The sequence below is a fragment of the Dermacentor andersoni genome, chromosome 3 (genome assembly GCF_023375885.2).
Source record: "Dermacentor andersoni chromosome 3, qqDerAnde1_hic_scaffold, whole genome shotgun sequence".
NCBI lineage: Eukaryota > Metazoa > Arthropoda > Arachnida > Ixodida > Ixodidae > Dermacentor > Dermacentor andersoni.
In genome coordinates this window covers 42,679,860-42,706,149 of record NC_092816.1, presented here as the reverse complement: position 1 = coordinate 42,706,149, position 26,290 = coordinate 42,679,860, and the positions used below count along the sequence as shown (strand labels likewise).

At 48.3% G+C, this 26,290-nt stretch overlaps 1 protein-coding gene across 1 annotated transcript; it reads right to left on the bottom strand.

The window, feature by feature from the left end:
- Nucleotides 1–2,184: 2,184 nt before the first annotated feature.
- On the bottom strand, nt 2,185–24,360 carry LOC126520698 (uncharacterized). The gene is made up of 12 exons (XM_072286818.1): nt 23,834–24,360; nt 20,921–20,957; nt 17,694–17,779; nt 12,772–15,549; nt 12,193–12,481; nt 12,052–12,104; nt 11,608–11,834; nt 7,588–7,688; nt 6,120–6,225; nt 5,388–5,555; nt 4,882–4,998; nt 2,185–2,473 (listed from the first exon to the last, which is right to left on the bottom strand). Exons 1-12 carry the CDS (start codon nt 23,937–23,939, stop codon nt 2,255–2,257), a joined length of 4,287 nt encoding a protein of 1,428 aa, XP_072142919.1. The 5' UTR covers nt 23,940–24,360; the 3' UTR covers nt 2,185–2,254.
- Between the last annotated feature and the right edge of the window lie 1,930 nt (nt 24,361–26,290).

Genomic DNA, 26,290 nt, shown 5'->3' with positions numbered 1-26,290 from the left:
TTGTTGTTGTCGTTGTTGTTGTTGCGTAATATATTGGCGATAATTGTATTCGTTGATTGTTTCTATCTCCACAAGTTTTGCAGTATTTCTTGCACATCCGTGCCCTCGAACGAAGAGCTTCTTCTAGTCAACATCAACTCGTAGTTTGTTATGTTAGAGCGAACCAGTGACGGCCCGAGCCTATGTTTCAACAAGGAGTGCGGGACTTTCATTGCCAAGTAGCGAATGCGTTAAATTTTCCCTCTAGAATAAAGGGCCGCCATGATGTCAGGGGCGTCCATCGAGGATTGGGAAAACAAGTCGAGGGAGTCACTCATCGGTTGAGCCTTCGTGTAGCCTACACTAGTGAAGTTTTGTTTAAGATCAGGAAACTCAGTGCACCGCTGCGCAGAGTCCAAAGCCACCTCATACTGATCACGTGCCTTGTCCATGCCGTCGTTATACCGCCGCGTGCGCGGTTAGCTGCAATGGCTTCACTTGATATACGGGTGCTAATACACACTAGCGATTTTCAGCCACCTGAAACCGAAGTGGGGATGAATTCAGAGATGCGAAGGCCCTTACGCCAGTCCCGACTTATAGGCGTTAGCCGACCTTTTGTCGCCTAGAATTGATTTGTTTGTTTTTTTTCCTAAATTTGTTTCCATTTTATTTTTTATCTATTGTCTTGTCCTTTCGATGCCATTTGAAGCACCTCATCTGAAGTAGCAAATGTCTGCGCATATGAGGGCTGAAATCTACAGCTTCCATTTAACTTTCTCTCTCTCTTCCTCTCTCTCTAATACAGGAATCCATCTCGCTCTATTCTATTTATTACCATCCTCCTTTCATGATCGGCCGATCGTGATGATAACGCACAGATGGAGCGCTGCTAAGACCATTGACGAAGCGCGAGAAGCTATATAATTTGAATAGTATCATTAAACTATCCCTGCCAAAGTCCTTCTCGTCCACCCCAGTGTGGCCATTTGTCGTCAAGCCAGCCAGATGGTCCTCGACAGCAACCGCTTTTCATGGCAGCGGGCCGTGATCGAGTTGGGCCTGTGGATAGAACATCAGCTCTAGTAGGCACCCGCCGAATAGGCGGTCCCCACCCTGCTGCTCAAGGTCCAGAAGTCATGCAGTTAGCCGCCTGTTGCTCCAAAGCAGACGATGTAAGTCACAGTGAGGCATACACCTACACCACCGCTGCTACATTGAAGTTCCTTTACGCCCTGCCCCTGGTGGCTCACGCAGTCTCACCTGGACTGCCTGGAGTTAAAACACTAGAAGGACATCCTTTGCCGGCTGAGCAGTCCGTTACGGGCTTCCGCAGAATTGATTTGCCAATTTCAGTGCGCCTGTGTGTATCTAGCCGTCGAATAATTAGACCTCGCTCTGCGATACACTAGCCTTTTGGTTAGCTGACATGGTAAAGCGACTGCCCGGGAAGGGCATTCATTTGGGGCTCAATCCCCGGACCAGGACTAATTCTTCAACTGTGAATCTTCTGAGAAACCGGAATGCGTTTGTTTTGTAGCTTTGCTACAACTGGGGGTGGACGACCATTTTCCGTTTCATAAACAGCTACACGACAAATATACAGCGCACTGCACGTCGGAGCACAAATGTTACCGGGGGCACACCACAACGCACAAGATCTATGCGTAAATATCACCCGTCTTTCCAAAATCCCAACTCAAGTCAAGCTGGTGATGTCGTGTGTCTCCAATCAAGCGGTCCGAAGACGCCGTTAACTCTGCCTAGCCAGTCCGACCCAGTATAGGTTTCGATGTAGTCCTAAGGCGAAACGAGTTAAAATAAACTGCTTGAAAGTGGGTCTGCTGTATCCGTCATTTCCGCTCACCAACAAGAAGGTGAGGACGAGAAAGGTGGCCCGAAGGCATCGACGCAATAACGAATACGGTTTCACGCGATGACGTCTTCAAATCCCATTTGTTATCGTGTCCCCGCCTGCTGGACCCCTTTCTTGGTATCACCCTGTCCAAAACAAAACTGTACCCCCACGACCACTGTAAATCAAACTTGACTTTGACAAGCATCCCGCGATGGTTTTTGCATAATATTTTTTGTGCTGACTTTTTCCAATGCTTCCTGCACTGATAATAATCTTCGTTACTCATTTCTGTGGAGCCCGCAAGGACCCGGAAACGATACGAAGATAAGCATGTCAAGGAAGAGAAATCGCGCCGCCGAAGCGTTTAATGGCTGTTGCTGCTGCCCTGCTGCTTCCGCGAGACGCGCCCGTAGCGCTCTAGACCACTTCTCCCCGGCGATCGCCGACGAGCGCGAAGTTCGTCGTAGTGGTCGACGAGCCCGCGAGGTGCGTGGTGGACTTGAGGGCCTCGGCGAGCATCCCTTGTAGCGAGGAGACTAGCGGGAAAGGCCGGTCGCACACGCCCCTGGGGTCGTCCCGCTGCACGTCTTCCACGTAGACGCAATCCGGCGCGTAGGCTGCCAGCAGCTGCGGGATCTGCGTGCGCGATGCCCACGTGAGTCTCGAAAAAAACCGCAGAGAGTCGAACTATAGCGGGCAGGGATTCACGCTAGCGGAAGAATTCAGCGGTGATTTGGCGGAAGTGCGAGAGGAAGTGCGTTGGCAAAAACGTCCCACCTCTTCGAAGTTCCGGATGCATGACGTCAAGCGCATTGAGCACATCGCAAAGTGTTGCTCGGGAGCACCACTCGACACACGTCCTGCCCCTCTTCGAGGAGGGAAGGGCAACTGATGGCGAATTACATATTATATATATATATATATACACTTCTTTTTCAACTTTTGACACTCCTAATGCCAACCATTAGAAATTAGGCGCGCAGACACAGCCACAAGGTGAGGAAAACAAACGCCGGCTATCAACTAAAAGGTCGCACAGCGACGGGAAAGGAAGACAGACACACAACTTGTCGGCGAATTCCTGAGCATGCGCAGGTAAGGTTCGCATGCGCCTACTTCACGGACCTTCCTCTTCCATCACTGTGGGACCTTTCAGTTGACAGTCGGCGTTTGTGTTGTCCGTTTCCCTCTTGTGTGTACATCTGCACGCCTAACTTATTTTTTTGCCAATTTAAACCCGGATGAATCGTTATGAACTATTCTGTGGGAAGATCAAGGACACTGCAGAAGATTGATTGATTGATTGATTGATTGATTGATTGATTGATTGATTGATTGATTGATTGATTGATTGATTGATTGATTGATTGATTGATTGATTGATTGATTGATTGATTGATGTTTAACGTACCGAAACAACTGGAGCACTATGGGAGACACCGCCGCAGTGAAGAGCTCCGGATTTATTTTAACCACGTGGTATTATTTAGGGTGCATCTAAATTTAAGTTCACGAGCATTTTGCGTTTTGTCACCGTCGAAACGTAGCCGCCGCGACCGGAAAGACGCTAAAGAACAATTTCGAGTTAAACCTTATGAGCGAGTTACACTTAAACACCGAAAATGGCAGCGATATTGGGGACGGAAACTAATTGAGGATCCCGAAAAAAAAGACGCAAAAAAACAAAAACATCCGTGGCTTCGCCACCTCGAATTTCCCGCGCTTCGATGGCGTCATCTGGATAATGCCAGTGACCAAAGGGTGAACGGACGAAGTTTAGAGAATAATGCCTGCGCCAAGACGGTTGAAACGCGAGAAGAAATTGTGAAATCCGTACGTCACACAAGAGAGCAGGCACCGTGGTATGGACGCAAAATTTGGCAGGATTTTTATATTCGTTCCATATTGAACTTCAGCGCAGTACAGTAACGTAGTGCAGTGAAGCACACGCAACGTACTTCGTCGAAGGTAAGCGTAAGTGTTTTGTCTGACCAACGTGCCATACTTTGACGGTGCCTCTAGCACACAAAACAGGCAATGGAGGCAGCAGAGCCGGAAGCTCCCTTGAGGCCTCCGTTTGCACATATTTTTATTCTCAATGATAAATAATCTCACCGCAATGCATATCTGCACTGCGGTGAAGTTTACCAAAGCACGTCTGTTATTACGGAACACCATGACCGACATTTGCTTGAAATTCAAGAAGCAAAACTATGGCCTTCACTTCCTCCGCTTATAAACAGTATTTTCCCGCTAAATGGACGAAACGTGAGCCGTTCCAAAGAATACTTAACTAATCCAAAACTGGTTTACTATTGACATTCAATGCCCTTTTTAAAAGGACCATAAGAATAAACATTGATTTTCGATTGGTAAATTCAGCTTTTGAAAAGCTCAATCAGGCTAGCGTTACTTTGAAAATAGGCTTTATTGCTTTTCAGCAGCTATTGTCGCCCTACCAGTTGACAGCGCCATTGGACATAGGAAAACCGCAACCTACGCGATATCTTGCGATAATACCGCACGTGTTTTCATAAAATTAATCATCTCACTTGAAGCTTACGTAACGGCTTCCTTATTTATTTATTTATTTATTTATTTATTTATTTATTTTTCACTCTCTTTCTCCTTCTTTCTTTCTTTCGTTATTTCCCCTCTTTTTTGCCTTCACTGCGCATTCAGCTCGAGGAAAACATTTATTTGAAGGCTGATGTGCCAGTTCCTAGCATGCTCGTTGTAACAAGGTGGTTTCAATCCCGAAATCACTTGCTTATTTGGTAAAGAATTGACAAGTGAGATGCAAACAAAAAGAAAATGTATTGTTTCGCCAATTTACAAGTGTCCGATACCATTTCTTTATACGACACAAACCCTGCATGTATGTGCACTGCACTAGGGTAGCTGCGCTGGATCGCGTGACCACGATATAAGGGTCCGATCAAGTGGCTAGGTGTAGGCGTTACCGGCTGCAGTGTGTTCGCTCTTCGGCTTACGCAGCTATCTATTATCACTCAGTGCGAAACGTGGCTTTAACTGGACGTCACCTTCTGCTCCAGCGAGTTTCGGTCGTCGTAGGCCACCCACTTGGTGTTGTTCACGAAGTACCAGGTGGCCGTCATGTTGTCGTAGGTCCTGGGTAACTTCCGGTACGTGGTGCACAACTGCGCAAATGAAGGTTTCTTGGTGTCCATCCACAATACCGCATCCTCGTTAGGCACCGTAAAACACCTGTGTAAGGGTCGCACCCCCCACTTGACCCCCAGCACAAAATTTCACAAACGATATAGTTCCAACCGAAAAGCAATTGCGTTTGGTGCAACTTTTTCGTTGCTAAATTTTGAAGAAGCAACTGCGTTCGCGTTCGAGCGAACTTTCGTGCATCGCTACACAGTTGGTGAGAGCAGACGATTGTGGCAGGTTTCATATTTCAAAAAAAAAATATTGGCCAAATTACCCGGTCTCGTGTAAGGGCCGCACCTGGTCAAAATCAAGAAAAAAGTAAGTGCGGCTCCTACGCGAGTCTACACTGTAATTGCGCGGAGCGTCTCACGTCTGATCCGGACACTGCCGTCCGGACGAACCGCGCTAGCACGCCGACACCCGTTGCCTCGTTGGGGAGCAGCAGCCTGTACTCCATGCCCCATGGGGTCAGCGTCCAGCAGACGCCGCGGTGCCGAGACGTGCCCCGGATCTCCATCGCCAACTCCAAGGCAGCAGTCTGCCGCGCGACGCGGAAAGAAAGAGAACAGCATTTCCACGTATATGAACTGCTGCGTTTGTTGTCATCAGCTTATGACAGCAGACGACAAATGCAGCCTTCGTAAGTATTGTTAGGCTACTCCGCGAGTTCAAATCGAGAGCGAAATCTCTGAGGCCATGTTTCACTACATATGTATCTGGGCCGTGTGTTGTGCTTCCTCTGGCGTTCCTGACCCTCCTAACTTGTGAACGGTGAGTACAGCCAGGACGTTTTCCCAGGACGTTCCATTCCCCAGGACGCTTCAACTAATGGCATACTACAGAAACTCCCTTAAATATAGCCTGCAGGGAGCCCAGACACAAACAACCGCTCTGAAACAAAACAAACAGTTGTGGATGTCAGCGTTGTGGTATGTTCCCCATTCGGATGTCCGCCAATTCGGTCAAAGTCGTCCAAAAGAAAAAAAAATGATAATCATCCGTTTTTAATCATCTGAAACAGCTATCGCCGAAACACGCCGCGTAGTTACTAACGTTAATTATACTGTGACGACAAGACAGCCAGCCGCAAGCTCGGGCGTACCAGCGAGTACTTCCTCCTGGTCAGGTGGCGAAGAGCGTTGGGCACCGAGGTCTCCATGTTCGAGATGGATTGCACGCTCTGGTATATTACGGTCGTGTTGAACACCCTGCGCGCAATAAGTCGCGAGCCGCTCATCAAACGCGAGACAGGAATAGATAGGAAAAGCGCAACAGCCACAACACGGAAGGAAAAGCGAGGAGCAAAATATGCGGCGATGTCGCAGGGCCCGCGCGTAATACCTTTCAGCTTCTTCTTGCCTTCGCGTGTACACGGACGCCCACGAAATTTCACCACGAAGATAGATTCGCAAAAGTTGCACGGCGCAGGAGCAACTTCCTGCTACGGAGTCACGCCCGCCCGCCAAGCAATTTACGTCTGCTTGCGACTCAAGGACAAAACGGTGGCAGCTTTCTGGCGCGTCCTCTGACCAGCGCATTCTGCGCGAAAGTCCCAACGCGCGCGAAGCCGAGCAGTGCTGCTCTGGAAGAATAATTCGAGCAACAGTATTTATAAAACGAAGCTTTCCTTTTTCTTTTTGCGATCCCTCCCGGGACTTTCCTGACTGTAACTGCTGGGTACTCCTGTCTTACCGAGTAATCCGCACTTTCGAAAAGAATTAACTGCATGCAACCGATGGTGGGTTCGAACCTCGGTCCCCAGTGACCCGCCGCGGTGGCTTAGCGGCTATGGTGTCGGGATCACGAGGTGGCGGGATCGAAACCCGGCCGCGGCGGCCGGCCCACGTCCCGCTGCATTCGGGGGCACGTTAAGGAGACCAAGTGGTCGAAATTAATCCGTCATTTGCAACAAAATCGGCCATTCGCAACAAAATATTGCGTTAAGATGTAAAAATTCGTAATGCTTCACGCATACGGGCAGAAGCCGATTGCCTTGCTCTGTTTAGAAAACTACGAGTCAGAACGTCTGAAGCCACGAGCGCGAAGATACGTGGACTTCGCGAACAAAGACTTCGCGGTGAAGTACATGGACTTCGCGAACGTGAAGTCCACGTACTTTACCGCGAAGCGAACGCGAAGTGCACGTACTTTACCGTTATTCCCATTGCAGCGGAGAGATCGCAGCGCAATATTTCGCTCAAGCAAGTTTTGTAGGAGGCTGTGTTCTTTCCCTGTGTGTCTAGAACAATGCGTTTTCTTTTCTGAAGTTCGCCACCACCGTGATAGGTCGTGCGTGACTTTCAATATATGCAAAGAGGCTTCCTCAACAGACGCAAAGCGAGAAGCACGAACAAAAATTTACGAAAGCATTTGGGGAATAACCTTTCTGACGTCTTCCATATCAAGGTTTTTGATACACGTTTTGCTGATATTTGACAGGCAGCTACACCAGCGAATAATTTCTTCACCGTCTAGATAACGAAATAAAGGTTCACGAATCACAGGGTCAAAGAATGATTTGCACCTTCTGGACCCAAAAAACACTTGACCATTATTGAAGGAACTCTTACCTGAGCAAGGAAACCAGGTCCTGGAATGAGGCCTTGTAGAGCACATTGTAGTCGAAGAGGGAGCACAGGAATTTCGTGTCCATTAGCCTCACTCGCATATCCTAGGAAAAATAATCGTCCATGTAAGAGCTTCTGGCTTTCTACGCACCAGGAACCGAATTCAGAAAGTTTTTCGTTTGTAAGTGCTCTTCGAGATTGACCGGTTGTCTTTGTCAATATTAAACAATGTGTCACAACTGACTCGTGCCTGCACTTTGTGTGGTCTCGCACGTGCTCCTGGGACAAAAAAAAACACAACGCAGTAGTGCAGACATCCACAAGGGCATTTATTGCGCCTTTTATACAGCAATCTAGCCAGCTGGATCGCAACCAATAGAACGTACCGGTGGGCGCTGACGAATCGAGGAAGTTCGACTCATCGCGACAGGATAGCGAGCGAATATGTTCGCGCCCATGTTTGAAACCAACGCCTAATCGTTCGCGTGTTGCATTCATGCGAATGGTGTCGCGTTCGTTCTTTTCGGTGCCCCGCTCCGAAGCCTTTCTCGGGACGGTCCTGTGAAGCGTGTAGGCGCACGCGCGAAACGTCTGTGCCGCTCGTCGACCCCAAGCCAGAGGAAGAACAGGCTACTTCCTTTTGCGCCCGAGTAACCCCGCCGTTAGGTGGCGTTAGCAGTGCAACACTCGCGCCGTATCTCGTACTTGTCTGCAACCACACCAACCGCCGCCGGCGCCCGGCTACGCGGGCAAGCCGAATTACAGGAGACACGAGCCATGCCGGAAAAACATCATCACGGAACGCGTGAAAGTCGAGCGTCCCCACGACTTGAACAGTTCTGGAGTAACAACGCTTGCGTGAATACGGGCCCAGATAAAGTCAATGACTGATTGCGTACGTCGCCATAGTTAAGAAGCAGGTTAGTTCCTACATTACCTGTCCGTGAACTTTGACTGGCGTAGAGTCGTTATTTTGCTATTAACTTTAAGGACTATGTTCCTCTAACAAAGCGCTCAGTCGTAATTGTTACCCCATTTACATAACGGTGCACCGAAGGGAGCAGCGGTACTTAAGGAACCTTTCGACATTCGTGCTGTCGTCTTCATTGTGCGTATATCACGTGCAACAATTCATGGATTTTCTGTAGAGCAAGGATAATTTTCAATGCGCTGGTGAACCCGTATACAGTCAATGTCAAAATGTTCATGTGCACATGAAGCCTTAGCACATTCACAAGCGCACCAGCGGAAAGAGAAGAGAAACACAGACGCAGTACGGTTGGTTATGACCAGCCGATAGCCATGGGCGTGTCACGTGGTGCTCTGTGATGATGCCCACGCCGTAACACACTCACTCAAAAGTAGTTGTTCTTGTCTTTTCTTTTGTGCGAAAGCGTCAAGTGGCCCTTTAAGCGAAAACGTCTTGTGTCTGTCGTCTGCTGTCATCTGCTGTCGTCTGCTGTCGTCTGCTGTCGTCTGTAACAGCAAAACAGCACCTAAGCTCTCATTGTCATTGGCTGTGACGCCGCGTCACGACTCACGAGCGCGCCTCGACGGAGCAGAGCGGGCGAGAGGGAACGCCTTGTGGTGCGAGAGCGCGCCAGGTGTTGCGTGTGGGAGGACGGTGTCGCCGCGACGCCACGTCACCCTCGCTCTCCCTCTCCTGTGTTATCCGCGCGTTCATTGCCCACGCAAGCTCTCGCCCGCGTTCTAACTGCGCCTCGGCCAAATCAATATGCGCCAAGCGTTTCAGCGTGCTCGCTTGCCCACGAGCAGCTCATAACTCGACGGAACGCTCAGTGGCGTCCAATCGGACATTAACGCTTTCGCATTCACAATTCACAAGAAGTGATTAGGTGTCGTAAGATTATTTTCATTAGTAGGTATCTTCGCGGTGGGTATAAACAAAGTGCGTCCGTCGCAACAACGAATACGTGGCATTCGAAGGAGTCCTTGTTACCCAAGAACCGACTCACCCATTCATTTGCTAAAGTCCAACTTATTAAGGCTCATTCATTCATTACCGCTGACTCATTAAGACTGCGCCGCGCCCGGCACTGTGTAGTTTTTGTAAGCACTCTCGAAGCGACTCTGCGAATAGTAAGATCTGTCGCCGGTCTCTGGAACAGGGTTTCATTAGCAGGTCGGGCGCTCAGAAGCTGAGGACTCCGAATATAGCTGTCCCTTTTAATTAACCTCAGATGCTTTGAAGCGTCTGAGGCTCGGTTTGGCGACGTGCGCAGCGGTGAGGATGTTTAGGAACGATCCGATGTACCCGAAAGTCCCTATATACCCACGTGGCGGTAGCGCCACTGTTCGTTTCCGAAACCGTTTGCATTTTCTCGCGAGCTTTCCTCTCGGCCTTAGGTTTATACTCGGTGACTAGCCAAAGGGATTACCACGTGCATATTGGCCAAGTTTGCAGCCTCTTCAACAGGGATAAGCAATCACACCGATGGCAGATGCTGAAAGGTTTGGAAAAAGAAACAAGCGGGAAAGGGAGAAAGGCGCTACATTCAAACATGGGAAAATAGTAGCTGCAAGGTACAAATACCGCATCTATATTACATATAAACCCTAGAAGCTCGCTTTCGAAGCCGTATCACACGGTGCTGTAGCGAACTAATAACTCGTGCAGTCACTGGCAGACGCCGAAAGCGAACAGACGTGCTTATCCAGAGTGTCCCACATAACTTTAGGAAAACATTAAAAATATACAAATGCCCCGTAGCTGAACAGAACCAAGCTAATGTTGTTTGCCGTCGCTTGGAGATACTCAGATTATTTTTTTTTCGTTCCGCCTAATTACATAATTAGTCTTATATAATTGATTAACTTAAACATTATAATTAGATTAAAAGTGTCAATGAGAAAATTGTAGAGCAATATGAAAAATTCCCGATACATCTTCGTGTTGCTCAATACGAGCTACAGAAAAGTATGCGGAAACTCCAATGGAGTTTCCGAGTTTTCACTGGAGAGGGCGTGCGTCCAAATTTCGTTTGGCCCATGCCCAAATTTAAGAAAGCCTACCTGCAAATTTCAAGTTGGCCCACCCCCAAATTTAAGCTGGCCCACCTCAAAAATTGAAGTTAGCCCACCCCCAAATTTCAGTTGCCCCCCCCCCCCGTAAATTTCAAGTTCGCACACCCCTAAATTTCTATTCACCCACCCCCAAATTTCAAGTTGGCCCACCCCCAAATTCCAAGTTGGCCTATCCCCAAATTTCAAGTTGGTCCAACCCAAAATTTCAATTGGGTCACACCTACTATAAGCTTCGCCATCCATTTTCTATGGCGCCCAATGTATCCCTGTCGGTACTCTGTTTGATCAGGTTTATATTTCTATTTTAATTGTTCCTTATCGCTTATAAAGATACCAGTAATCTAACTCACACTATTACATTGACTAAATTTCTTCGCAAGTTACACATTTTTATGCAGATACAAGGCATCAGACTTTTCGCATGAAGACGAGGTAATCTACAAAGAATGTTTACACATTAATAAGCGCTTTATGCGACCTAACGCACAAATGAAAACATAATGGTTCGACGGTGGTTGCCGGCAGTGGCTAGCTGACCTTTACTTCATTAAGCATGACATGCTTTTAGCTCCCGTTGTCTGCGACTTTCAAGTGACCTTGGGCCAAAAGCCAGAGCCGTTATCCGGGCACTCGGACGAGAACATTCTGGCATCGTTGCGAGAACAAAATGAAATCATCCGGGCAACCAGATAAAATTTTAGAAAATGCGTCCTCTGGCCCCCAACCCTTTGTACAGGACCGCATTACATACGCTAGTTACTGCCCAAACAAGTTATAAAAATATTGCTTCCCGAGTTTTTCCTTTCACAATATTACTCAAGCTGTAAATTGATTGATTGATTGATTGATTGATTGATTGATTGATTGATTGATTGATTGATTGATTGATTGATTGATTGATTGATTGATTGATTGATTGATTGATTGATTGATTGATTGATTGATTGATTGATTGATTGATTGATTGAAAAGGCGCACCCTGAGGATGTGCCTGTAGGCCATGATGTTCCCGCGCGACACCCCTGCCAGGTCCATGCAGAGGCCGTCCAAATTGATGCGTAGCAGCAGCCGCTCCACCTTCCCCACGAAGGCGTCGCTCGACGGGTTCAACAACCGGAACTGCTCGATGTTGCGCCAGGTCATCAGGCCGACGATCTTGAACGAGGGCCGCTTTATCTGCTGCGCCTTGAGCGCCAGGAACGCGTCTGCGAGAATGAATTTCATTCAATAGTGTCCGCTTTTGGCCTGGTCGATTCACGACTTGAGCAGAAATGGCGCAAGAGAACAGGCCACAGCCGCTGTTGTCTGTCACTTACTTCCTGTTCTTTTGCGCAGTCTCTGTTCAAGGTTCCTTCCTCGTGTATTTCAGCGCGACCCTCGCAACAATCCTGGTGATTGCGAATTTATCGATGGTGCTCATACTTGGACCAAACCGTCCGCTGCAGCTGAAGCCTGGACGAGACCTCTCGTGTGACCTGGAACCCCTCCAAGGTTGACCAGAGATGATGTTATTCTCAGCACTGTCCAGCACTCATGCTGAATCACCAGTCTAAGCCCACTCACAAAGCCACTCCTGTCTTGTTAAGGCTGTGGTCATACCAGTTTCGCCATTTTTGATCAAGAAAGACTAGTACTGTTACGTCTACGGGACGTTTGCGACTATTACCACGACTTAATAACTCCAACAGTGCGCAATACTTGCCATACGACCGGACCGTGAACTTGATCCTCACTTGATCAAACGACACCGCGTCCTTGATCATGATCTTGTCGCACAGCTCAACGGGATAGGGGCCAGGGTACGTGGCCCCTATAGAGCACATGATGTGCAGCTTCTCTGGCAAGGTGTGACCTAAAAGAAAAAAAAAATCCTGAGATGAATCGTTCTCGTTGATCAAAGCTTAATAGGACTGTTCTAATATCCTTTACAACTTGTGCTTATCCAGACATCTGAGCTAACAAGTGAAGGCACCTTCTTCGCAAGCATAGGCGGCGTGCAACTAAAGCTATATGTTTTCTCGCATGACTTCTCCCCCGTCGGCACATCCGCGAGGCAACAAGCGAACGAGTGACTGTAACTATGTCACTTTAGGCACAGTGAGGCGAAATACACTAGCCCAATGTTGCCCGCAGGCAACCTACCTTGCGCCTTGGAACTGACGGTTCCGGTCGACGACGTGAGCTCGAGGACATCTGGAGCGCTGTTGTGCTGCGTTGTTTCCAACCTCAAGCGCCTTCTCGTAGACGCCCTTGTGGTAAGTTCTTTGGAAAGTTCCGTCTTCAGTACCTCGGGCACAACTGAAGCATTCGGAATTTCTCCGAGGTGCGACAGTGGCGGAATGGAACGGAGGTTCACGGTCGAGCCTGTATGATTTCTGGAAACTGCGCCGCCGCTTGCGGTACCGCCCTGCTCGCTGCTTGTAGTCGCGTTCACAGATGCCGTGTTCCCAGAAGCCTTTGTGGGAGCGGCTGTTTTTGTCGGTTCGCTCAAGTTGTGGCTTTCGGAGTTGTAGACGAGGCGAGGAACCTCTTCGGAAGGTTCGTGCGAGGACGTGTATCCTTCAGTCGCCGAGGTTTGAACAGAGTTACCTCGAGCCTCTGCGTCACGGATACCACTCTGTTTCGTAGGCGAGTCCATTCGTTCCTCGGCGAAAGACGTTGTTGGGAGTTCATCGCTCTCGGACGAGCTGCCTGCTACCGCTGTTATCCCATCCGTGAAGCTTTCAGTCGTCACTTGTCCGGGCGCTGCGCTCCGCCCAGAGACACCATTCGGTGCAGGCGGATTCGAACGCAAGTTTCTAATACTTCCAGCGGTACCACTAACTGTGCTATGCCTATGTCCACCATCTTCGGAACCAACATCGACCCCATGCTTCTGTGTTGCACCCCCAAAGTTCCGGGATGGTTCCTTGTTCTCCCGTTCAGTTGCTGAGACCGAATAGCTCCTGGAAACCAAGTTCTTATAACTTGCGCTGAAAGGGGTTCTCGTTTGGTTGTCACTGTACTTTCGTCTCTCGGGACCGGACAGAAGTCCTTGACGCCTGCCAAACGTTGGTAATAAGCCTTTCTTTATGAGAGCGTCTTGTTCATCGTTGTCATCGTCGTCCTCTTCGTCGTCTTCTTCGTCGTCCTCTTCGTCGTCCTCTTCGTAGCCGTCGTCGTAGTCATCCTCACTCGAGCCTTCGTCAGCCTGGATTGAGCCTTTCAGACGGGGATCGGCATTTTCGCCTCCAGCATCGCTTTCTGTGGAAAACTGAAATGGCTTGCCGACCGACGCGCTAAATTTGTTGCCGTTCGGCTGAATCTCTCTGCTCGCAGTGGCTAAAGGTTCATTTGGAGGCAGATATGAGAGAGGCACCGTGCCTTCTGAAACTTTACCTGTTTGGAGTCGCCTGGACATGTCTGAAAAGGCTTCCAGTGGAGTCTGAGATGGCGATGATGTACTACTGAGCGAGGATACGTCGCTGCGATTCAATATCTTCTGGAAAGCCTCACTTTCCAGCTCAGAATTGGTCGCTATTTGATGGCTGGATGAGGTCGCTGCTGTCTCTACACCAATGATACGGTCCGACATTCTTGAGGACCGGTTCTTAAAGCTTTTGGAAGTCAGTTCGTCACCTTTGGCTGCCAGAGAAGGACTAGCTCCGGCGGTCGAGAACCACGAGGATTGGTCAGACCAGTCATCTATAGTCTTCGCTGCAGGGCTTGGTGAACTCTCGTTTTTGAACTCCTTCTTCCCCGGAGATTCCGTATTCGACGGCCCATTGTTCACTCCGTGGGCGAACAGCCAGTCTAATAGGTCTAGCGCTCCACTGGACATCACAGTTGTCTTCGTCGGTCTGTTTTGAGCCCACGCTGTGTCCTGCGTTCTTCTGGGCGGCGTTGAGTCACGTGTTAGTTCAGCAGGGTGCTGAAATGTCCTTGGTTCTTCAGTTGCCACATCGTCCTGCGGCGCTCGGCGCGAACCACTACCGTCATTGTAGGAAGGCGCCCGGCAGTGCGAAGGGTTGACGCAGGTCTCGTTCGTCGGTAGCCCGTAAGTCCTGTTCGCTCTGAAATTCGGCGCTAGTATGTCCAATCGGCGTCGACCTTCTATGTCGCTGACTGCCTCGGTAGCTTGAGAGTAAACATGAGACGAACGTCTTGGCAAGATGGACACCGCGCTCGTTCGAGAAGCCATCTCGATGCGACCGGAATGCGTGGTCACCGTCTCGGCAATGATTCCCCAAAGACGCTCGGCGAGTTCCTGTGCTTCGTCCAGCTTTCGGTCCTCCAAACCGTCGTCGACATTGACCGTTGTGGTCACGAGTACCATTGGGCTTGCGGAAACTGCGGGAGACGTGTTGCCGGCGAGTGGGGTCGTTTTGCGGCGCTTGCGCACTACGCGTCGAGCAAGGCGCCTTCCTTTGGGTCCCGTCTGCTCTTGCAGTGGGCCTTGCGTCCGAGACGCCACTTGCTTTCTTCGGAGTTCAGACTCGGGCTTTGCAAGCTTTTCATCAGCAGGAGAGCTGTTCTCTCGACGTCGCTTCGGCGTCGTCGCGGGCATTTCCTTCTCTCTCTCCTCCTCCTCTTCCTGCGTCGTGCGGTGTCGTCGGGTCGTTGGATTTCCTTCTATCGCGCGGTGGCGTCGTCGTGTCGTGTGGCGTCGCTGCTCGTTATGCGTAGCGCCATCGGTTCTGCGCGCTGGCATCCTCTTTGTAACGTGAGGGTGGCGGCGCTCGGGCGACTGCGGTGCGTGTTGCAAGTCCGCCATGGTGGCAGCCTCGGCGGCAGCCTCAACTTCGTCGTTCTCAGCTGCGGCGGCTGCGGCTGGCGGCGACCTGGTCGTCTTGGAGGCAGCGTTGGCAGCTCCCGAGCTCTCCGGCTTATCAAACTCAGCTGCGTCGCTGGGAGGCGTCAGCTGTGCGCTATGCGAGCTCACTGTGGTGTAGAATTAAAGGGAGAAAAAAAATAAAAGAAACATCACAACATGATAATAACATTGATACTTGGGGAAACCGGCTACGCTAAGTTGCAATGCACAAAACACATGTCGGAATGCGAGAACTACCCGCCGCGGTTGCTCAGTGGCTGTGGTGTTGGGCTGCTGAGCACGAGGTCGCGGGATCGAATGCCGACTACGGTGGCCGCAATTCGATGGGGGCGAAATGCGAGAACACCCGTGTGCTTAGATTTAAGTGTACGTTAAAGAACCCCAGGTGGTCGAAATTTCCGGAGTCCTCCACTACGGCGTGCCTCATAATCAGGAAGTGGTTCTGGCACGTAAAACCCCCTAATTTAATTCTGATTTTAATGCGAGAACTGTAGTTTCTTCCACGGCTATAGTCGTTTCTGATCTGTTCATAAATCCTTACTCACCCTGACCTTAATACCCGGAAGTGCCGTCCGAGTATATTTTCCTTCACATCGTTTCTGTATTGGTCAATATCAGCTATCTATTAGGGATCAGACGGTCTACTTTGTATTCACCAGGATTTTAGAGCACAACTCTTAGGCGCCCGTCCCTGCGGCGAGCATCAGCGTCGTCCCTCGGCGTCCTCGTTACCGAGCGAACGAGCACGGCGAAGGATGAAAGAGCGAACGCGGAGCGCGGATGAAAGACGGCGACAGCGAAGAACGCGAGGATGAAAGTGAAGGAGGAGGGTGCAGCGCAATCATGAGGCCGAAAGCGGAGGAGGAGGGTATGACGAAAGCGTGAGAAGAAAAGCGTAGTGCCGCTCAAGACAGGTTTTGCGGCGACGATGGCTACGAGATGGCGCCAGAGTAGCACGCGTCGTCTGTTCACCGATGACGCCACTTATACCATACATCGAAACAAAGCACTGCGTGAGCGGAGGTCCGTCTGCAGCTGCTGCTGTGACTCGCGCCCACGCGTCACCCACGCGTTGCCTCTCGCAATTTCCCGATTAGCGAAGCAGTCGTGCCCCACTTCGCTCCGTTCGCAACGTGCCGCGAGAGACAGACTGTCCGCAGCTGCATACATGCATACAGCTGCGGACAGCATATGCATGCATACAGCACACGACAGCTGCGCTCAAACTTCGCATTACGGAGTACCGTAATCGAGGGCGAATTTTTTATCGGTGCTAAAGCTACAATTTTTTAATATATCTGGATAGCTCCATTTTCACTCTGGGGGCTTCCAGAGCTTTACTACGCTGTAGGCGATAACAAACAATCACGGCTCCACGTGAGTAATGACGAAGAAACAGGTGAAGACAGACAGATAGACGGCCAGATAGACAGACAGAAATTTTTTTCCGATTCTGCGAGCGACATTTTCGCTTACTTTATACTGCATGTGTGTTTCGTGCTGCATTCAAGTACCAAAATACTAGCGTACTCTACTCTGCGTTGTTGTTGTTATTGTTGTTGTTATTGGTGGTGGTGGTGGTGGTGGTGGTTGGCGATTTTTGTTGTTGTTGTTGTTGTTGTTGTTGTTGTTGTCGTTGTTGTTGTTGTTGTTGTTGTTGTTGTTGTTGTTGTTGTTGTTGTTGTTGTTGTTGTTGTTGTTGTTGTTGTTGTTGTTGTTGTTGTTGTTGTTGTTGTTGTTGTTGTTGTTGTTGTTGTTGTTGTTGTTGTTGTTGTTGAATTTAAGTATAAAAATTGGAAGGCGGGCCCCTTTAAGGTCGGCTATCCCAAGTACACAACAAATCAGAAACAAAGTAAACAAGAAAACTACATCAACACGCGCTAAATATACGAACACAAGCCACACGCACACAAATAGTGTCACTATAGACGAGCACCATGTAGTAACGGAAGCACAGTCGATTGCTTGGTGCAGACACCCATTATTCAGGAAAGGGTGGGGAGTCCACACTAGTCTTTTCCTGTATACATACTCGCTGCATCCAAATATGCACACATTCATGGCCGCGAAAAGGTTGTTGTTAGAAATGCGACGAACCCAAGAAGGGGCATTAGCGACGTTTCGCCGCATAAAAACGGAAACACATCATTCTTTTGCGTTGACACAGTACACACATGGTAATGACGGTCATAATGATGGCCTCACATTGCGCTGCATTCAGTACCTTCCGAGATTGCCGGTGCGTACTTACGGGACGACGCAGTAGGGACGAGCAAGAGGAAGAGCGGCAGGCAGCCGATGATCAACAAAAGGAGAGGTAGGTTTGCAAAGATTAGTCTGGCCGACAATAAGGTTTACATGCGAGAGAGAACGAAGGCAGTTAGTGCACTTCGCGGAGACTTTGTCTTATGACTAGCTAAACTGTGGCTCGCTAGCCTGTTCGATTTTACAACTCATATTGTCCATTGCTATAGGCCAGTCACTGTCCGCTATACGATATAAATGCGCAAGAACATATCATGCCAACCTCTGCCGAACTGGGCAGCCTTCACGAACTTGTACGTGTGCCGTTCTCGGAAACGTATACCAGCGTCTTTCACCGATTACAAGTATTTAAAAGTCCATCAGTGGCGAACAATTCTGTCGCTTTTTGTAAGCGTCTTTCTGGCTGCGCCTGATAAAAGTGTTCCAGGCTTCATCAAATAGAGACTCTTGAAGCAAAATGAAGGGATAAATCGGCGCATTTTGCGTAACAGCCATTCACAGGAGGTGACAATTTCGCGGTTTGCGGCAGCGGCTGCTGTGGATAATTTGGTTGGATGCAAATCGGCTCCTAAACCGAGGTTCCCAACCCATCAAATTTGCCATATAGTGGGAAATGTCAATACTGTAGGGAAAAATAGGGGTCAGAGGGAAAATCGAAACTTAATTTTTAGCAAAATGCATGGTAAATCTTTTCTTGAGGTCGAAAACGTTTGTCCCTCTCTCGTGGGGCCGAGTACTAACAGTGCCAATAATAATTACTTTTGTGAGTAGCCAACTGAATTCAAGTCACTTCGACTTGCCTAAGCATACGCGCAGACGCTTCCTTGCATAGTTTCGAAATCCGAGTGTCCTGCGTCACGTCTGTAACCAGTGGCTACAAGGATTGTTGCAAAGACGGACATTGCACTCACGCAAGCTTCCTTACAATTAGTTCGGTGATCGCAGCGCAGGTAAAACTAAAGGATATAATTTGTTTCAGTAGATCTATCTGGAGGATCTTTCGGTAAAGGTCCGACTTGCTCCAAAAGAATGCGACGACTAGCGGGGCTCTATTCATTCTTGTGCCATTCACCAGAGTGCGTTTGGCAAGGTCATGCACGTGTATCAAAAACTGAAGATTGAGTGATATTTATTTCTAATTTTCACAGCTATGATCCTTGAAACGCGCTTATGTGTAGTGGGAAGTATAACTGCTCATTTACGTAACGCTGGTTGGATGAAGGTAGCAACAAGATTGAAAGTGTGAAAGCCTAGCAACAACGCTTCATGTCTGAGGCTTACAAAATAAACACTACGTCAGGGCACTGTACCTTGTTTTTAAACCATTTCGCAGGCTGCCGCTCGCACAAGCGCACATGTGGCACTGAATCGTCTCTCGAGTGTTTCCTGGTCGGATGTGACTTTAATTTTATTTCATTTCAGCTTTGAAGGTATCCATTACACTTGTAGGTGCTCTGAAAGCGACTTTTCTTAAGAAACAAGTATAAAATTGATAGAAGAGCTTTTTTGCATATTTAATAACCAACAGAAGTACGAAGTTTAGGTAAATCCATGTACTTCCCATAATTGCCACGCTAGCTGAACCGCCCCGATTGCTGCTCCGAAGACACTAGCGCCAAAGTTCCCTCTAGTAGTTATTGTATGGAGCTCTACGACTTCCTCAAATTGCGAAAGCTTTCGGCGCACGTGACGATTACAGGGCCGCCAAATTTGACCTGGAATGTGCCGAGGATAGCTATAAGGAAACAAATAAGGTTCTTGTAGTTTACCTAAATTATGCGAACAAACTTATAGCTCTTTTAAGGTTGGTTTCTCTGTTTTAATGGCACGTATGTCTGTCGAGTCCGCTTTTCTTTTTCTTTCTTTATGGGTGTTTGAAGTGAAATTTTCTAATGGAATTGAATACGAACATTAGAGAAAAAACACGACTCAGGTATGGAATCGAATATCAAATATTTTCTCATTTCAAATAAAAGTAAAGTTTGCGTGAAGTCCGTCCGGTTTAAAAAAAAAAAAAAAAGATGCTTATGTGCATCATTTGATTCGCGCATGTAATGTTGTTCCCAACTGGACGTCGGATCACCTGAGGAGCCTGAAAATGGAAAACACCTGCTTTCAGTTATCTGGTGCACCATGACACCAGCGCTAATTAAACTTTCAGCAATTTCAGGTACATTATTGTGTTCGTTGAGGGAAACAAGTCTAATGCTACAGCACCGCAATATATATATATATATTTTTTTTTTTACACGAATGCAAGCGTGGTGGCTAATAGACTGCTCAGCCTAAATCAAGGCAACGAATTCGCGTGCTCTGAGAAGCTAGGCACATTCTTATTGAATGAAGAACTGATCGTATTGAATGCGTAACTGAGTCACTGTGTCACGTGGGCGTCGTATATTCAATCCCACTGACATGTGGAAAAAAGATATATGTCGGACAGACTGGCAGATGCCTCAACGACCGCTTGCGTGAGCATCATAACAGCGTTCGCAATGCTGTGCATAGTCTTCTGGGCATGGCTCTGGGTGAAAGCTGGGTGACGTGTGTTAGTGCAGCTTCCACTGCGCTGTAGAAACATGAATTTGAGCATATTGCCGGGTTTTGAGGCGACTGTTCGCACGCTCTTGAAACGCAGCACTTGACGTATGCTATCACTCGATTCAACTTGCCTCGGTTCCCATCCATTAGTGTGTGTGTTCCGTCCTTCATTAAAACAAAACTAGTTGGAAGCATGCATTCCTTTTATTCTGCCCGTCCTTTCTTCCGTATTGTATGTGTGTGCTGCAAACACCATCAAAATGCAAATAGAGCAACAAAGACTGCTCAATTCGTATTCAAAGCTCCGAATATTGCCACACCCTTGCTTGCTTTTGCTTTGTTCTTGTTCAGAGAAATGAGAGCTCTTATTGAAAAAAGGAAGCGTGGTTTTCTTGCAGTCATTTTCTTCCGCATTCATGCTACCTCTCCTTGTACTATCTGCACGCACACCTTATGCTCTCTGAGGTTTCCTTAATGGTAAAAAGGTTTTCGGCGTCGCGCGTCTGGCGCTTTCTTACTGCGCGAGCTTCTGCTGACATACTGCTCGTCTTAATTAGTATGCTTCTCTCATATGCCGTTAATTGGACCAGTCACATTCAGAGTCCTCGACATAGCACCTCGTCGTTGTGCCGTAATGAAGATGACACTCCAGTTTTGTTCTTGTATACTTACTTTCTTAGACGGCCTGTGTACGTCATCCATAAAGATTCTGGAAGAGCAAAAGAGAAACGAGTTGTTCAAAGCGACGACGTGTGGACGAATCAGAGCCTTTAAGTTCGTCGAGAATTGAGAACTGAGCGGCACTGGAAAGTATCACGACATTCTACGCGGGTGATTGAAGTGTTGCAAAACGGTGGTATATGGCGCCGGCCTTGGCAGTGAAAAACTCGCCGCTTGATAAGGGGGGTGTTTTCCGAGAACACCATTTCGCTAAGGACAAGAATGCGGCAGCCAGACGACAGGCTTTACAATGTGGTCCCCTCTTAAATCAAACGCCTTGTTCCACCGTGCAATACAGCTAGGTATGGCATGAAACCCTGCAACGTAGTATTTATGTTTATGTGTAGATCCGGTCTGACAGAATATATCAATCATGTTTTCCCTATTAAAGTATGCAAGAAATGCTGCAGTCACATGGTCTTCATGACTTGTTAAGTGCCCCATTTAAGTAACGACAATACTGTGCATGCACCGTATGTAATTGCTTAATAGACGTACTATTGTATTGCTTTCAGTTCCGTTAAAGCTTTAATATTATATGCACAACCCGACCGACCGCGATGGCCCAGTGGATATATATATATATATGGCGATTTGCTGCCAAATTCATAATTCAATTCATAATTCATAATCCATAACTGAGGCAACATAACTTTGTAGAAATAAACAGAAGGCTTCCGCAAATGCTTCTCAACCCTTCGCGGTGGTTTATTCCTCCCTTATTTCACGCACAGTGCGGCTAATGCTCGAGTTGAGAGACGCCCAATTAAGGCGAAGATTAGAGTTCGCCTTGTTAGCCCACGTGGGTCATTCCAAGGACCACGGCTCAATAACAGTGCCGGCTGCCCCTATACATGCATTCGCCCGAGTTCCTCCAACGTCTATTAATAACATGGAGTAGCAATGTCTATTAATAACATGGAGTGACATGGAGTAAGAGCAAAGGCTTGAAGCGCCCTCGCCCGGACTATCGAGGAAGCGTACGGGATGCGCCGCATCTCAAACGGCGAGAAACGGGCAATATACGCGGCCTTACACAGCGTTCGCAGTAGCACGTGCGGCACGGTCTCGGTAAGCCTAATGGGTGCACGTCTTTTCCCTGTACGCCGTCCGGCCAGCTTTGTATGTGTCACGTTAGAGCTAACGAGATACGAGATCACAGAGAATCCGGTCTGTCCCTTCCTCTACAATTCTAGGCCTACGTCTTAGTTACATAAGTTGCACAAAACGCCTTTACGTGTTGCTCGCCGTAACTATAATCACTGACAAGTGAAGAATGCAGCGGTAAGTGACCCTCAAAGTAAACAGGTATACGTGCGCCAGGCAGCCGCCTCGTTCTACTCTCGCCAGCTATGTCCTTTGGAGCATGTGCCCACGTTCGCGCTTCCGGGGCGATTCCTTGTCCTGAAATTTATCGGCCGGCTATAGGGAAGGTATCGTTCGTCGGGAGCGAGTGACAACCGCATCTGTGAAGTCACTAATCCGGCCGTTCGGTTTTTGGCGGTGCATCACTTGGCGCTGGCACGATGGCCACGCAGGAAGTGAGTGCACGGGGTGTTAGAGCTTTGGAGTGCGCGTCAGGAAAGCATTTCTCCTGATCCCTTTTCGAACTACTCTCTCGCGCTTTGAGCTGTCTTCGCCCCAAACTCGGTGATTTTGGGGCACCCCTTCTTCGTACCGGCACCATTGCAAGTGAACAACTCTTTCGAAACGTCGTAGGTTTGAAGGGTATACGCGCATCACAACTTCTGGAAAACAGCCTCTCTCGCGTTCTTGACTTATCACCGAATATGGGCAGTTTGCAGCTGCTTTATGCTCTTAACTTCCAATGTATGCGCTGATGATGGACGTTGTACAAATGTAATGCTAAAGCTATTTGCTAATAAAAATTATCCATTGAATAGTACAACTGTGCACTAGATACTGCCTCGCTGCATTTGAAGAAAGCTTCATCGAGAGGAAAACGAGGAACTTCTTTATTCTCGAAGATTCCGCGCCACGACGACAAAGAAGTTGCAGCTCTGATGATGATTCGACGATATGTACAGATGAGGGAGTTAATAGAGGTGTGTGTGTGTGTGTGTGTGTGTGTGTGTGTGTGTGTGTGTGTGTGTGTGTGTGTGTGTGTGTGTGTGTGTGTGTGTGTGTGTGTGTGTGTGTGTGTGTGTGTGTGTGTGTGTGTGTGTGTGTGTGTGTGTGTGTGTGTGTGTGTGTGTGTGTGTGTGTGTGTGTGTGTGTGTGTGTGTGTGTGTGTGTGTGTGTGTGTGTGTGTGTGTGTGTGTGTGTGTGTGTGTGTGTGTGTGTGTGTGTGTGTGTGTGTGTGTGTGTGTGTGTGTGTGTGTGTGTGTGTGTGTGTGTGTGTGTGTGTGTGTGTGTGTGTGTGTGTGTGTGTGTGTGTGTGTGTGTGTGTGTGTGTGTGTGTGTGTGTGTGTGTGTGTGTGTGTGTGTGTGTGTGTGTGTGTGTGTGTGTGTGTGTGTGTGTGTGTGTGTGTGTGTGTGTGTGTGTGTGTGTGTGTGTGTGTGTGTGTGTGTGTGTGTGTGTGTGTGTGTGTGTGTGTGTGTGTGTGTGTGTGTGTGTGTGTGTGTGTGTGTGTGTGTGTGTGTGTGTGTGTGTGTGTGTGTGTGTGTGTGTGTGTGTGTGTGTGTGTGTGTGTGTGTGTGTGTGTGTGTGTGTGTGTGTGTGTGTGTGTGTGCGTGCGCGCTTCCTCATTCACGGTCATCCGGCTGAATGACCGTGAACCGTCGCATAATGTATACAGTGCTTGACAGGAGTCAAAGTACTGGACACAGAAGTCCTCACGAATTTTCAATACATGACTGTTTACAGTTTACAGTCAACGACAGTACTGACGGTAATAAACGTACCTTGTGTGTCAGCTTGGTTGCTTCCACCTTGCTCCACACCAAACTGGACTACAAGATCAGAAAATAAATGCGCTTCGGTAAGTATAGCAAGATTAGGACTATGCATGCCACACTGAAAACAAAGGGAGTCCTCTCAACCGCTCTTGCGATCTTAACGAACTTATAAGATGGTTATATTTGTTAACTCCAACTTGTCATTTTCCTTTTTCTTTTCTTTTTCTTTTCTTTTTTCTTTTCTTTGTTGCCTTTAAGTCACTTTTTGGAAACACGTTCACTCTAACTGAGCACAAGCAGTGTGAACGTGTCCTACTGGGTGTGTAAAACAATTCTCCAAAACGGAGTTAAATAATGGACGAGCATTTAATCCCCGTATAGAAGAGAACACATCACTCCCTTTGTTCCTGAAAAAGTATAGCAAGCAATGAAGTCATGTAGTCACCTAAAGTGAACGTTGTCAAACTAACAAAGCCAACAATTTTCACTCTTTCTTTACCGCCGTGCGACTGCGGACTTCAATTTCACTGGTACAAAATAAGTCGCAAATGCTCTTAACACAATCGAAGCACCGAACAACCATGAAGTGCAGCTAAGCAACATGCATGTGTCTTTTAGCGGGAGCTGCGCTGCGCATTCAAAAATTGTTTGGTTCGCCTTCTATAGAATAAAAAGTCGTACGAATTGCTTGCGATATATTGCGAACAGCGTCACTTGTTAAGACAACAACACAAAAAGTCGCAGTTTCGCCCGAAAGGGGAAGCACTGATTGCGATAGCAAATTAATGGACAGCTACAGGGAGTAAAGTTAGTAGTTTTATCGGCTGCATAAGCTGCCGTAAGCATTCGCCTACCAGCGAAACTGACCAGCACATTGTCACACGCGCACGTGCAAATACGGACACATTTCACTCGATGACCGCGAACACTCGCTGTTTAGAGCGCTGGCGTGATGAAGAGGGGCCAGCAGCGGCGACTGAATTCCCCTTCGTGCTACCTCTCGCTTTATCGCGAACCAGGCGCGCCAGAACACAGCGCACACGAAGCCATCAGCTATCTCGGATCGCCTAGCATTCGAAGACGGCACGCACCCTCCCCGTCTTCCTACCTTGCGTGTGCGAGCAGACACCGCCCCATCAAGCGACCATACTTCTCGGTTCACCATTGCGTGCTTTCCCTCGCACCTACAGCACACAGGACGCCGCCACAATCTTATCGCACTTGGACCTTGCACGGAACCTCACAGTGACGCAATAAAACGAAGAAAACAAACACGGGCTTATCAGAACGTGTCCTGTGCGCGTCTGCTCGTTTGTGTCCTTGTCGCAAGTGATCATTCTTAAAAAAGTTTGCACCGTTTGGGGCTTATCTTGTAGTTTGCACCGTTTGGGGCTTATCTTGTCGCACAACAATAATCGTCATCTATCTCGCCCGCATTTTCTTTCCACAACGCTGCGCACCCGGTACTTCACGTCACGAACCGCATGCGCGTTATCAGCGTGACACAGCATTATCCACAGGAAAGTAGCCATCGCAGAGTTTTCGCGAAAGGTAACGCGAGCATGGCGGATGATGATCGCTGTTGTGGGACGAGATAAGCCCCAAAGGGCGTAAATGGAGAATACCTTAAACAAGAGTAAATGGAGAATACCTTAGTAACTTGCGCTTCGCTGATGATATTGCCTTGCTTAGTAACTCAGGGGACCAACTGCAATGCATGCTCACTGATCTGGAGAGGCAGAGCAGAAGGGTGGGACTAAAAATGAATCTGCAGAAAACTAAAGTAATGTTTAACAGTCTCGGAAGGGAACAGCAGTTTACGATAGGTAGCGAGGCACTGGAAGTGGTAAGAGAATACATCTACTTAGGACAGGTAGTGACTGCTGATCCAGATCATGAGAGTGAAATAATCAGAAGAATAAGAATGGGCTGGGGTACGTTTGGCAGGCATTCGCAGATCATGAACAGCAGGTTGCCATTATCCCTCAAGAGAAAAGTGTATAACAGCTGTGTCTTACCAGTACTCACGTACGGGGCAGAAACCTGGAGGCTTACGAAAAGGGTTCTACTTAAATTGAGGACGACGCAACGAGCTATGGAAAGAAAAATGATAGGTGTAACGTTAAGGGATAAGAAAAGAGCAGATTGGGTGAGGGAACAAACGCGCGTTAATGACATTTTAGTTGAAATCAAGAAAAAGAAATGGGCATGGGCAGGACATGTAATGAGGAGGGAAGATAACCGATGGTCATTAAAGGTTACGGACTGGATTCCGAGGGAAGGGAAGCGTAGCAGGGGGCGACAGAAAGTTAGGTGGGCAGATGAGATTAGGAAGTTTGGAGGGTCAACATGGCCACAATTAGTACATGACCGGGGTAGTTGGAGAAGTATGGGAGAGGCCTTTGCCCTGCAGTGGGCGTAATCAGGCTGATGATGATGATGATGATGCCGCTCGAGATATAC